Source organism: Bos indicus x Bos taurus, chromosome 22 (assembly GCF_003369695.1).
Source record: "Bos indicus x Bos taurus breed Angus x Brahman F1 hybrid chromosome 22, Bos_hybrid_MaternalHap_v2.0, whole genome shotgun sequence".
NCBI classification, from domain to species: Eukaryota; Metazoa; Chordata; class Mammalia; order Artiodactyla; family Bovidae; genus Bos; species Bos indicus x Bos taurus.
The window spans coordinates 21,710,943-21,725,363 of record NC_040097.1 but is presented as its reverse complement, the minus strand read 5'-3'; the positions used below and the strand labels follow the sequence as shown (position 1 = coordinate 21,725,363).

The 14,421-nt window shown below is 42.4% G+C and overlaps 1 protein-coding gene across 3 annotated transcripts in view; it reads right to left on the bottom strand.

Moving 5' to 3' along the window:
• Nucleotides 1-14,421, bottom strand: part of PTPRG (protein tyrosine phosphatase, receptor type G) — a 775,368-nt gene that overhangs the window by 44,937 nt on the left and 716,010 nt on the right. For all 3 annotated transcript variants that reach the window (XM_027522433.1, XM_027522432.1, XM_027522435.1), the window contains one exon: nucleotides 4,526-4,617. In XM_027522433.1, the coding sequence (XP_027378234.1) occupies nucleotides 4,526-4,617 (92 nt within the window). The remainder of the gene's footprint in view (nucleotides 1-4,525; nucleotides 4,618-14,421) is intronic.

Sequence of the window (14,421 nt, the reverse complement as noted above, 5' to 3'; positions counted from 1 at the left end):
TAAGGCAATTGTGGCCACTGGCCCCTTGGTGCCTGGGCTCAAGGTGGACAAAGCTTTGTTCTCTTGATTTAAGATGAGCAACCGGCCCAAATTCAGCTGAGCTGGAGTTAACTTTAACAGACTCGATCCCCCAAAGGATCTTGTCAAGAGGGTATTGGACCTCTGGCCTCATCTCTGCACTCCACTTTTAAGCCTGTGATGCTCCTGACCTCTGCCTATTAATTCTGCTGACCCACAGGGCCTTGCAGCTCCCCTGATTTTGAAAGATTATTTGCTAGCACCGAGCCTCTGGAAGACTCCTTGATTATGACCTGGGAGGCGGGGGAAGAGTGAGGCTGAAGTCAGCTAAGGTAGTCAAGGGAATAGTCACTGAGCACTATCCTGACACCAGGATTGATGCTATTTCCAGGGACTGCAAAATCTGCTAGAGGTATAATGTCCCCAGCTTTTTAACAGCCTTCAGAATTTATCTGACAAGGACAAAAAGCTTGCATTCAGCATCACCTCTAGACAAAGACTCAAAATTACCAGCGGATCATTTCTCATTCTCCTTAAGCAGCAAAGTTCTGAACACATGACAGGTATTCACCATTTTTTTTTTCCCATTTCCCTCCACAATATGAAAACAAGATGGGGCAAATAATAGAACTTTCGCGGAAAAACCCAATCAAAATTCCTAGCAGCCTTTCTCCTCTGCTTTCCTGGCAGAACTTCATTCCTGGATTGGCACTTCTTTTGCTCTGACCTCTTTCTGCATTAGCTGTGTTCACTCTGGTCTCCCCCAACCAGAATGAACTCTCTGAGGGCAAGTTCTCTGTCCAGTCCATCTCTGTGCCTTATAAAACATCCAGAGAATAGCAGGTACTTAGTAACTGTAGAATCTGGCTTCAACGCCTTTTCATGGGCAAACTGGAAAAGACCCTGATGCTGGAAAGATTGAGGGCAAGAGGAGAAGGGGACGACAGAGAATGAGATGGTTGGATGACATCATGGGCTCAACAGACATGAGTCTGAGCAATCTCTGGGAGATACTGAAGGACAGGGAAGCCTGGCATGCTGTAGTCCATGGGGGCACAGAGTCAGACATGACTGAGCAACTGAATAACAACATGGGCAAATATTAACTGTTAAGTGGTTTTCTCTATAATCTTAAGATTCGTTCTTGGACTAATTTCAGGCCTCTATTCACAAGTTATGTAAGATTTTTGTAAGTGAGATTCTCAGCCCTTTGGGAAGGCTCTAGACCATGAAGATCATGTATTGGGCTCCCAGTATTCTTAGTTGTGGGATGGGGTGGGGGGTGCGGTAGCTCCTTTATTCTAACCTCCCTCTTCTACTTTTTTTGCCAAGGAATTTACTGTTCCGTCAGCTGCATGATCAGTTTTAGACAATCACTGATCATCTTGGTTAATTCTCCTTACTATAGGATACTACTTACTTAAATGGAGAGTCTGGATGGCCTTAGGGCTAAACATGTGGGCTTAAATCAGAAAGCTTTGGTCTTTCTGATCAGAAAGTGGTCCTACTGCTGCCACTTCATTACTGAACTAACCAATGCCTCAGTCTTCCTCATCTGCAAAATGGGGACAAAACAGCTCACAGCTCACAGGGGTTATTTCTGAGGAATGAGTGAAATAATCTGAGCAGTGGTGCCAAGCAGATATCGGCTGTAATTACTCCATGTAAAAGGACCCGGAAATCTGGAGCTGAGGTTTCTACTCTCTTAACACGATGAGGGTTTTGTTTTATTCTTGTTGAATTACACAAAATCTCTTGTCCTGACCTTATTTTTTATTTTTTTTACAGTCTATGACTATCTCTTGTCTAGAAAATAGCCTTGATAAGGGAATCTCCTCGCGGTCCACTGTTTAGGACTGCTGAACACTTGGGTTCAGTCCCTGGTCAGGGAACCGAGATCAAGCTGCGTGGTGCAGCCAAAAAAACCAGCCTTGAGAGTTTGTTAAAGATCCTATTACCATTTTCCTTTTTAGCAGAGCTATGCAAAAGGAGCACTACTGTTTTAAAATACTTCAAATTTCTCCTAAATTTGAAGGCCAACAGTACAGAAGTAGGCTCTTCTACCGTCTCATTTCCTTCTCTGCATGAGTGTCTTACTATTCTTTTTGGAAGAAAGGATGTTCTTGCTAGGGTGAAGAGCCCTGACTCGAAACCTTTCAAACTAGCACAGACCGTGAAATAACAATGATAGAACAAAGCCACCCATCTCCCCGCCCTCCCTGTTCCAGTCCCAAACATACCAGGTGACAAGCTACAGACTTCAATATAGGTGACAAAAGCTACAGCCGCAGTAATTTTTTTTTAGGTTAGAAACAGGGTGCAGATGCCCAGGACTTGTTAAGAGGCGTGATTTTGATGCAGTGAAGCCCATTTTGAGTCAGAGCCAGTTTACAGAGGTGTAGCTGATTATTTTGAATAATTAAATGGTGTCAAAACCAGCTGTGATGAATAGCACTGGGGTCTCAAATCATAAATAATTGAGAAACTGGAGCTGCATTTGATCATCCTGATCAAATTCTCATCTCGAGAGGATGAATGTTTGTCCGGAATACCATCAACATTGTTAAATGCCTCAATATTCTTGCTCAGTCATCCAGCCAACAGTCAATTGAACTAAATCACTCAAACACCCCACACATGTGCTGTCCTCATGAATGCAAAATGTCTGACTTCACACCATGTGCTCTGTACTTGGACAGGCACCTTTTTTTGGGTCAGCATCTAATAGCCGCATTAAGCACTTGACATGTTTTTTTTGCTTTTTCCAAGAAACATATGACTCTGCAGAATACGTCAGAGGGGTCCTTCTCTCTACCATCTTTGCTCTGCTTCTGCTCCAGAAATAAAACAAAGAACCAAAAAGCCAGGAGAGGGACTTCATTTAAAACAAGTTGTCAATATAATTGCCTTTAGGATGGCCTTCAGGGACTCCCAAATTTGCATAGAAACAGGGCTTCTGGTCTTCTTTCTTCTCTCTCCTCCTCTGTGAGAAAATAATTGAGTCTCCCAGCCGTATGGCTCCTAGGTGATCTCCAAGGGCTTCCCTTCCATTATTCCAAGTGGGCCCCCAGACCAATTTTGTGAAAAGAGGTGGGCAGGTTAGCACCCTCGGCGTCATTTCCATTTTAAAGGAGAAATGAGACAGAAAGGAACTGACTTACCCACAAAGCTAGAAGACAGCTGAGCTGCCACGAAAACTTGGCCCCCTCAGCACCGCTCGTGCTGCCAGAGATGTGCCTCAGTGAAGCGCCTCAGTGAAGAAAAGGGCAGTCTGTTTAATAGCTCCTCATTGACACCCTGTCACTGCCGAGCTGGCGCGGGACCCGGAGCTGGCAGGGCGGCGCGCGCTGCTCTCTACCTTCCTTGTTCCCTACACACCAGCTCTCAAAACCAGGAGGCTCTGCTCACCCATGTCTCCTCTCCAGGGCTTAATAATCGCGAAAACAAGAACAATCCACTTTTGCACGGGCTTAACTGTTAACGGAGAAGGCAATGGCAGCCCACTCCAGTACTCTTGCCTGGAAAATCCCATGGACGGAGGAGCCTGGTGGGCTGCAGTCCATGGGGTTGCGCAGAGTCGGACACGACTGAGCGACTTAGCAGCAGCAACTGTTAACCTAGCTCTCTACAGGATGTTCATCATTCGTTTCTGCCAACATGCTTGGGGTAGGAAGTGATGTCGCTGCCATTTTCAAAAAGGAAGGATGGCGGGGTGGGGGAGGTGGCTTCCCTGGTGGCTCGGTGGTGAAGAATCCACCTGCCAGTGCGGAAGACACGGGTTCGATCCCTGGTCTGGGAGGATCCCACGTGCGGTGGAATCGCTAAAGCCTGTGTGCCACAACTACTGAGCCTGTGCTTTAGAGCCTGGGAGCCGCAACTACTGAAGCCTGCACACCCTAGAGCCTGTGCTCTGCAACAAGAGAAGGTGTCACAGTGAGAAGCTGGTGTATCGCAACGAGAAAGTGACCCCTGCTCTCCATAGCTAGAGAAAGCCTGTGAAGCTACAAAGCCCCAGCACAGCCAAATAAATAAATAAAATCATAAAAAATGAGGAAACTGGGGATCAGAGGTGAAATGACTGGCTCCAGAATGATCATGACTGGTGGAGCCGGCATCTGACTCCTCAGACTGACAACCTGTGGTCTCCCCTATACCATGTGCCTCCCAGAACGGACGTGGAGTTAGGAGCCTGTCCTCTGCATGACGACTGCTGTCCCAGTGAGAATGCAAAAGACACAATCCGAGTCTGCCTCTTTCCTTCCACTGAGTCTGTTCTCTCACAGAAGTGCACGTTCAGGAAGTGTGCAGGCAACTCTCTTTCACCTCACTTGTACTGGGAAAGGAAGGCCCGTGAGAACTCTCAGTGTAAGGAAAAGACAGCCAGTCCCCACTTTCCTCAGTGACTGCTTTTGTGATGCTCGAGATACATTCATTTCAAGTTTACAAACAAATCTCTGTAAAAGAAGAGTTAGCTTTCTGGAAAGGAACGTCCGGTTTTGAAGCATACCTCAAAATCCTCGGAGAACCCATGCTGGTTATTAGAATAGAGCTCACCGATGTGTTTAACAAACTGTTTGACAGGAATGGCTTCCATGTCATCTGTAGGAATAAAATAATATTCAGAGTCACATAGATTCCTTTTAGAAACAAATGACACCGATAAGGGAATTCCTAAAGACAGGTATTTGATTTCTGCAAAGAGTGATATAACTGTATCACCTGAAATAAACGTCTTCCAGAAAAATGCCTTCTCTGGATTTCCTTGACATTAGGGTCTCATTATGATTTTTGAATGCCTATTGGAAAATACTCTGATGCTGGGAGGGATTGGGGGCAGGAGGAGAAGGGGACGACAGAGGATGAGATGGCTGGATGGCATCACTGACTCGATGGACCTGAGTTTGAGTGAACTCCGGGAGTTGGTGATGGACAGGGAGGCCTGGCGTGCTGCAGTTCATGGGGTCGCAAAGAGTTGGACATGACTGAGCAACTGAACTGAACTGAAAAGCTAAGTATGGTTTTAAAAATGGTCTATAAAGAATTACCTTTAGTTTTCATATTCAAGGAAATGTACATACTTAAATCACCACATCATACTTTTAACTAAAACTGAATTTACCAAGGGTACTTGTTGGTTAAGACATGTTATCACGACCTAGGTTTTTCAAGAATTTGCTATTCAGTGGGGTCCAGCTTGAAGTTGGAACAACTCAGTTCTGTTTCTGATCTTTGAAGTCTATGCAATCTTTATACACAATCACAGATAGTCACAGACAGGTGCCACCAAACCAGCTGGCTTTGGGTACACTGCCATCCACGTTTACGTGTTCACAATTTCCGTGCGAGACAGCTGTGTCTACACAATGCCAAACAACCAGTTTGATGGAATTAACTGGATTTTCTTTTGGTGTTGACAGAACTAGGTACAAATTCGGGAAGACGCCACATTCCAATTTATTTGTGATGCTGTCACTTCAAAAGGACGTTTTCAGTTTGTGAGCCTCGTGAGTGTTTTACGCTGATTTACCCAGCTCCACCCTGCACCTTGAGGACGGCCACACCCCACCCACTGGAGCTGCCCGACCTCCCCCTTCTCTCCTTCCCTCGCCCCTCCCCCGCAAATATTTCCTTTTAAAAATACTCTGCTGAATTTGAGATAAACAACAGACATGACATTTACTTTATTCAGAGTGAAAGATCTTTGGCAAACGCACAAACATCTAAACTGCCACAGATGCTTTTCTTAGCAAAGGGTATGAAGATCTGTATGTGTAAATGAGGTCCTACTTTGGCAAGAATGTTAGAGATCCAGGCTTGACAATCTGATTTCTCTTCATCTGGTGACAGCTAACATTGACTATGTCATTCCTTCTCGACTTTCTTTCGAGAGAGCAAAGCTCTAAGGGTGGCTTTTTGCATCTATTGACATTTTCAAACTTGAATCATTCCTAAGAGGAAAAGAAGCGTCTCTCATATACTTTGTTTAAGGAAGGTGACTTATAAACGTTCATAACCCAACCTGCTTAGCGGAGAAATGTGACTTATCCAATAGGGGGTGCCTTGTACGTACCAATTCTTTCTGTGTGAACCACTAAAGACCTAATAATTTTAACAGGCCTCCTTATGAAAAAAAAAAAAAATGCCAAGTTATTTACAAATATTTCAGGATTGAAGATGTTCATGAATATGCAATCATTTTGCACGCCCAAGAAATCTATAGCGCCCATAATGATGTAACCGGCATTAACAAAGTGAGCTGAGCCAAAATGTTTCCCCGGAATATTTAGCAGAATGCACAGTTCAAGAAAAATTTCCCAAATTATCTGATCACTTCGCTTAAAATGTTTAGAAGTAAGCAAATTCTATAATAAAGATCAAGTGGCAATGAAAAGATCTTAAGTTGAGAAAAGGACTAATGCGTACAAAACTAGAGTGTGTCTAAGAGGTTCACCCAAGAATAAACTCATCTTTGAACAAGAGGCGACATAAATAAGATGAGACACAACCTGGCCCCACAAACACTCTAGCCTACAGACTGCAGCAACACTTTTCTCCTATTTATTTTGAAGTGAAAGACATTTCATGAAAGACACTGTTTCCAAGAGTGGAGTGACATGGTTAATAGTTTAATAGGTTGTAAGCCTGCGTCCCCTTGCACCTACCTGAACCTATCACAAAACTGTTACTCGGCTATGTGCACTTGCGTTCAGTCACTTCAGTCATGTCTGACTCTTTGAGACCCCATGGACTGTAACCCAGGAGGCTCCTCCATCCATGGGATTTTCCAGGCAAGAATACTGGAGTGGGTTGCCATTTCCTCCTCCAGGAGATCTTCCCACCCAGGGATGGAACTTGCGTCTCCTGCACTGCAGGTGAATTCTTTACCTATACCCCAGTACAAAATAAGGTTAAAAAAAACAGTGTCATAGGTTGAGGGCAACATTTATTCTGTAATGATAGTTTAGAACTGGAAATCCCCAATAAACTTCAGGTGCCATGATTAAGTATATGGACTCCCAGGTAGCATTAGTGGTAAAGAACCCTTCTGCCAATGCAAAAGATATCAAGAGATGTGGGTTCCAAATCTGGGTTGGAAAGATCCCCAGGAGGAGGGCATGGCAACCCACTCCAGTATTCCTGCCTGGAGAATCCCATGGACAGATAAGCCTGGCAGGCTACAGTCCATGGGGTCACAAAGAGTCAGACACAACTGAAGCGACTTAGCAGGAACGCATGCCATGATTAAGTACATGGACTCTAGCTCCAAATAAGACTGCAGTTCAGCTTCAGAGTTATTTTACTCCAAGGTACATACCACGGTGTTTTAAAGGGCAGAGTCCTGTTCGAGTCACTAAAAAAAAAAATCACTTTAAGGTTAACAATTTATTATTTTTTCCTACAAAATGCTCAACTATACGATTTAAGCTAACACTATACATGCCTATAACTCAGTTGGTCCACTCCTCCCATGGTTAGAAGCAGCAAAACCCAGCAGAGCTCAGTTCAAGAACTGCATATGGAAATATACGACTCACTAGTCTCTCAAATTTGGTTCTTTATCCAAAGAAGTCTAATCACAATTCTCTAGGTTTCCAAGCACCATCAGTAATGTCAAAAAACCACCAAACAACCAAACAGAAAGATATACACACACACACACACACGCATGGTATAGTGACCACCCGGATAACACATTTTTGTCTTTCAATCAAGATAAATAAAACTGAAGGGTCATAAATCTTTTTTCCTTCGATATGAAGATAAATATAAGGCTGAAGCTAATTAGAAGTCCTAATAGTTTTCCTCTTACACTGGTTTTCTATTAAATTTCTCTCAACATGAGCCAGATAATTATAAAATTACTCTAACTAGCCAGAAGGCCAAGCAATTAGGACAGCATTGTAGACCTGATCTGCTCAGTTTATATCTGTAGAAAGCCTGTGTACAAGAAGATACCCATCTGTGAGATGTTATTTCCACCTATACAGCCGGGTTTCATTAACAAATGTCACAACAACCAGAGCACTAACTATGGACCAGGCACCTTCTGTGCCCTTTACATGTGTTTACATGTACTCATTCCTCCCAACCGCCCTAAGAGATAGGCACTGTTTTCAATACTCATCTTAAGAGTTGAAAACACAGGCTTGGAAAGATGAATTGAAGCCTGGAGCATGGTGGTGGCAGCTGGCTGCAGAGTCAAGGGGAACAGTGCTTCTGGTGGGAGAGAGCGGCTGTCGTCTAGGTCACAGTGAAGGGGACACCACTGAAGAGGTGTTTACTGAGCACCTAGGACTCAGCCAGATATTAGCGAGATGGTGTCTGCTCAAGGGCAACATGTGTCCTACTGAACATAAGAAAGTGAGAGCAAGAACCGCAAGGTGAAGACTGCCAGTGTCTTAAAACGGATGGGTCTGATAACTTGGTGACTAGGGAGAAACAAAGAAGAGGAAAAGAGTTAGAATCCAAGTAAAGATGCCTTGGGACTTCTTGGTGGTCCAGTGGCTAAGACTCGGCGTCTCCCAATGCAGGGGGTCCAGGTTCCATCCCTGGGCTAGTCAGGGAACTAGATCCCATATGCCACAGCTAAGACTTCACATGCCATAAATGAAGAGCCTATGTGCTGTAATTAAGACCTGGCACAGACAAATAAATAGATGATTTAAACAAAAACAAAGACGGTTTCACTGACTACAGGTTAGACGTTGGATTACCATGATTCAGTGAAATGTCTCATGATCGAGTTGAAGGAAATGTGAAGGAAGCCCTCACTGATTGCCAGGGATTACGCTCAGCCTTTTGCATACACTTATCTTCACAAGGACTAGGCACAGAGGGTGCCGTCATCTTCAATTTACACCTAAGGAGCCTGAGGCAACTTGTCCAAAGCGACACCATTACTAAGCGGCAGAGCTGACATTCGAATCCTGGTGTATTAAGCCCAAAGCCCGGGCTCCCATGTGATGGAACACACCGCCTTCATTCTCAGAGCACAGTTGCAAGGAAAAGCAAGCAATTAGGCACAGCGTGTCTGTTAATCTGATAAAATGTTATACACAGTATACTTTGTGCCAGTATTTTTAAGTATAGAGCTTTCAGATACCAAAGGTTTAAATAAGGCAAAAATGGGATAACTACTATCACCACTACACTAGCCTGTTACAAAATATTTGATACAGTCAGTTGAGGATCAGGAAAAGTGGCCTTGTTGGTCTTAAATAATATTATTTATACTTTGTTCCAAGATTTTAGCCTTTTGTGGTTGGAATTAAATCCAGCACATAAGAGGTCCTTTATTTTGGTCAGTCCACAACAAAACATCCTTATGTACCACTTCTGATGAAGCCTGAAATTAGTTTCTGGTTTGTACGCATCCAAAGCAGAGCATTGTAAGAGGCTGAACCTCTACTGAAAACAAAGTATGAAGGTGAGAGATTCCAAGAGGGAGAAAAGAGCTGGTTAATGCTGACCTCAAATGCAAAACTGCAAAACATGGAGAAAAATGCATGTGAACATAAAGAAAAGTTGCTTTTAAAAACTAAATGTCCACAGATGAATGAAGAAGACACAGTACACACACACACAATGGGAATACAGCTTAGCCGTAACAAAGGATAAAATTTTGTCATCTGCAGCAACAGAGATGGACCTAGAGATTGTCATACTGAGTGAAGTAAGTCAGAAAGAAAAAGACAAGTACCATATGATATTATTTACACGTAGAATCTAAAATGTGATACAAACAAATATATTTATAAAATGGACACAGAGTCACAAGCCATAGAAAACAAACATCCAGTTACCAAAGGGGAAGAGAATGGAGGAGGGATAAATTAGGAGTTTGGGATTGACATATATACACTACAATATACAGAAGGGATAAACAATAAGGTCCTACTATATATAGCACAGGGAATTATATTTAATATCTTGCAATAAACTATAATGGAAAAGAACATGAAAATGAATACATATACATGCTGCTAAGTCGCTTTAGTCGTGTCTGACTCTGTGTGACCCCATAGACGGCCTCCCACCAGGCTCCCCCGTCCCTGGGATTCTCCAGGCAAGAACACTGGAGTGGGTTGCCATTTCCTTCTCCAGCATATTCATGGGTATGTCTATATAACTGAATCACTTTGCTGTACACCAGAAACTAACACAACATTGTGAATCAACTATACTTCAATAAAAACAGAAAGAAAAAAAAAGAAAAGTTGCTTCTAAAATCTGTGGTTATATCTCTGTTGTGCTTGCATGCTCAGACCCATTCCATTAGAGAGAACTCACCCATGCTAAATTTGCAGACTCTTAGTATTAAGGAACAACAGATAAACCAAAAGGAAAAACTCAGCAATTTTTCCTTTGAAATTGCAAAGAAAAAAAAATCAGCACCTGAGGCGGTCCCTGAAAGCCCACCACAGGGGGGCGCTGCAGAGGGCCTTGCCTAGCACGCTGCAGCGTGGTAGGGTCTTTAGCCTGCAACTCAGTATAACTGTGTAGCCCTTATTCTCACCTGCCACCGCGGCCAGAATGCTTCCTGTGCATCAGGTACCCAGAGATAGTGGTGGAAAAAGCCAGAATCAGTCGGCCTGGTGATACCGGACCTTACATCTCTACGACTGCCGTTCCTCATCTAGTTGGAAATCAGAACCAGCTAATTCAGAGTGCTATGCAGAACAAACTGGAAAACATAAGTACTTACCAGAGAGCTTGGCATTTAGTAGGTGCCATAGTAAATCATAGTAAAGCTGTGATTTACTATGAGATGAGAATCGCTATGCATGCGAGATCCTATGATCTGGGGGCTAGGAGAAACAAAGAACCTGGCCAGGGTCCACTGCCATCAAATGGCTGGGCCAGGCTGACCCCAAAGCTGGCTTCCTGGGCCTTAACGTGACCCCTCTAGGTCTTAAACTGAACATATACAGCGAGAGGGCAGAAAAGCATACAATACGTGTTAAAGAAGTTCTCCAACAAAAATGGGCTGAAATGAATCACTTTGGCTTCAAAGGTAAACTCTGGGTCACCTTGAAGATGCCAGGTAAATAAAATACCATGGTATTTACCTTCCTGCCTTCCAAGATGCTTAGCTGTGGGGTTGACTGGCCTAAGGTCTGTTTCAGAAAATTATCGCTGCTTGTTTACTCTGGAAGGTTGTGGGTATACATATAAATTTACCATGAAGACTCCAGAAGGCCTTCAGTCACTTACTGAGGCCAACCTGTGCGAACTTCATTTAACACTTAGCATTTCCTTCAACCCTATTCCAAATCCCAACCAAATTGATATGAGGGCAAGGAGGGCCTAGTACTTGGGTCCAGTTCAATCATACTCAGGCATCCTCCTGACCCCAAGCCCCATGACTGGGCTGTTTTCAGGGACTGCGAACCACCCCTGTAGTGGACAGACCTTAATGCTGAGAACTCAGTCTCCTTCCTTTCTGAGAAGCGATCAGCCTCTCATCTCAGAAGCCAAGTTCAGGCCTCTCTCTGTGCTTAATACCTGTGTCAACTTAAGAAGATAAAGCAAATAGCAAATACAATTATTGAGATTTTTAGCTCCTGATTTAGGACACAATAGATTTTTGTCTAAATCAGACTCTTAGGATGCAAGGAGTGCTGTGGAGATGAGGACATTTTATTTCCTGCCATAAAAAAGAAATCTCTTTTCATTTATGACACAATGAAGTCAATAAAGAAAGGGCTTCATTATAGTCAAAAGACCAATGAATCTCCTTTGGAGATAATCTCTGTATAAATAAAATATGCCAACAAGGTTGGTTTAATCCCAAGGGTTTTAAACTGCATGTTTAAAACCCCTTTATGTGCTGGCACCCTGCTGAAGCCAGTGACCTTCAAATCATTAAGATGTGTTTTAACTGAGGGAAAGGCACGAATCATTTCTGGATTTCTAAATGTTGGTTAGCAGCAACATTTTGTTTTGTAATGTTCTTGTTAGAAAGTTAGTTTTCCTAATTTCCAGAGAAAAACATTTATAAGGACATTTGTGTTTGACAATAGGCACATTTGGAAAAGCCCTTTCAACATGCTCTATAAACAGGCTAATTCAATGAGCTGAGTTCTGATTTTAAAAAGCTACATATGATGAAAGTCTAAAAGAATAAGTAGCATAATACACTCAATATAATTTGCAGATGACATATTATATATGTTTCATTAATAGTTTGAGTGAAAATGTAATTCATTAATAACTGCAGTGAAAATATAACGTAAGCTTGGTGTTTCAAAAGATTGCCCCAAAGATGGAAACAATAGATTTTTAAAAATACTTGCAGATATTAATAATAATAATATCAATTTAATAATAATATGGATCCAACTGCCATGGTGTGGGTTCAATCCCTGGTTGGGGAACTGAAATCTTGCAAGCTGCACAGCTTGGCCAAAATAATAATGATGATGATGATCTTAAAGGACAGAAGTTTGTGACTACTTCAATATCTTAGAAGACAGATGGCTAGAACGGGGCTGATAGCTAGGTCATTACATTCAGTTGTGCTTTATCTTCCCAGAGTAACAATGGGAGACCAGTGAGCATGGAACATTTGATTTTGAAAAGTGATTAGTGGGATGAATGAAGAGTCAAAGCCCCTTTCATTCTCCTGAAGAAGTCACAATTTAATTTATCTGGAAGAAGACTGCGTAATTTCTCAAGCATTATACACATAGCAAATTTCACAATTTAAAAAATTTCCTGATAGGGACTATCCTGGTGGTCCAGTGGCTAAGACTCTTTGCTCCCAGTGCAGGGGGACCTGGGTTCAATCCCTGGTTAGGGAACTAGAGTCTGCATGCCACAACTAAAGATCCTGCATTTTGTAACTCAAGGTCCCACATACCGCAAGTAAGACCCAGCACAGCCAAAGAAATGAATGAATTTTAAAAAAAAATTTCCTATAGTGGAGCCTGAGAACTTGCATTCCTAGGAAGTTTCCAGGTGTTGCTGATGCTTGTGGTCTGCTCTGGGGCTGGGGTCCTGCACTCTTTATCAGCCCTCCCAGAGATTCTGAGGCAGGGTAAAGCTTGAGATCCACTGTACAATTCTTTTATGCAGCTTATTTATTGTTTAAATCATTAGCATTAGCCTACAGAGGTCTATAGTAGCCCCAACATATACAACCTGAATCACAGAAATTTTGTTAAATCAGATTTTTCTATCCTTCAAAGATTCTCTCTGTATATTTGCAATCCAGAAAAACCCTTTGGTAAATTCTGCAGCAGTTTTTTTAGAAAAAAAAAATCATTGACATAGCATATGTATAGGTAGTTCTAAATGTGCAATAGCTTCATAAAATCTACTTTGAGAATTTTCAATAAAATTTTTCAGACGGCAAAAAAAAAAAAATTCTTAATAAAATAATTGATGTCACTTCTCTAGTGATTGGAACTGTCTGGCAAAATGTTTGCATAAGGAGTTCTCTCTCATATGCTTGGCTAACCAACCTTCGCTGCCGCATTGGGTTTACAATTTCCACACTGTACAGGATTTAGGTGAAAAAAAAAGTCTTCCTTCTTACAGCACTATCTTTGCCAATTAAACCAGGACACTATGAAGAGTCTAAATTTCTAAATTTCAGTTCGAGCTAGTAAATCTGATAACTCAAATTTCCTCAAAGGTTCCTATAAGCATCTATCTCCAAGAGATGAGGATCAAAAGGTTAGCAAAGCTTTCCTTAACCTTTCGTCTATTTCATAGTATTTTTTAAAGAGCCAATGTAACTTGCTGGTTCTACTTACGCTTTGGGGTTTCAAGATCAGAGCTGTTTATCCGTGAATTTGAACCACAGCAGAATCATCCAAAAGTTGGTGATACAGAACAATATTCAACATGTTTTTGAGCTGTTCTCCGAGTCATTTAAACCACACAGCCTCGGGACTTCCCTAGCAGCCCAGTGGTTAAGACTCTGAGCTCCCAATGCAGAGGGCCCAGGTTCAATCCCTGGTCAGGGAACTAGACTCCACATGCCAAAAACTAAGAGCGTGCATGCCACAATCAGAAGAGTCAGTATGCCCCAACAAAGAGCGAGGACCCCATGTGTGGCAACTAAGACCTGGAGCGTAAAAAAAAAAAAATCACAAATTCCTACTTGGCACAGGGAATGGCGATATTGGTGGTGGTGGGGAGAGTCTTTTTCTTAGGAAAGAAAAGAATAAAGATGACTTGGAAACAAAGAGGAGAGTTTTGTGGGTTTTTTTTTTTTATATGGAGGAAATTTCAACAGAATAATGATGAAATGCTTTCATGGAGGATGAAGGAGAATTTAGTGGAAAAGCAAGTGGTCAGTGCTACTGAAAGAAGAAAATCCAGAAAAAATTTTAAGAGAACAGTCACATGTATTTGAAGATGCCTTGATTTAGGGAAGCAAAATCCTAATGAGAC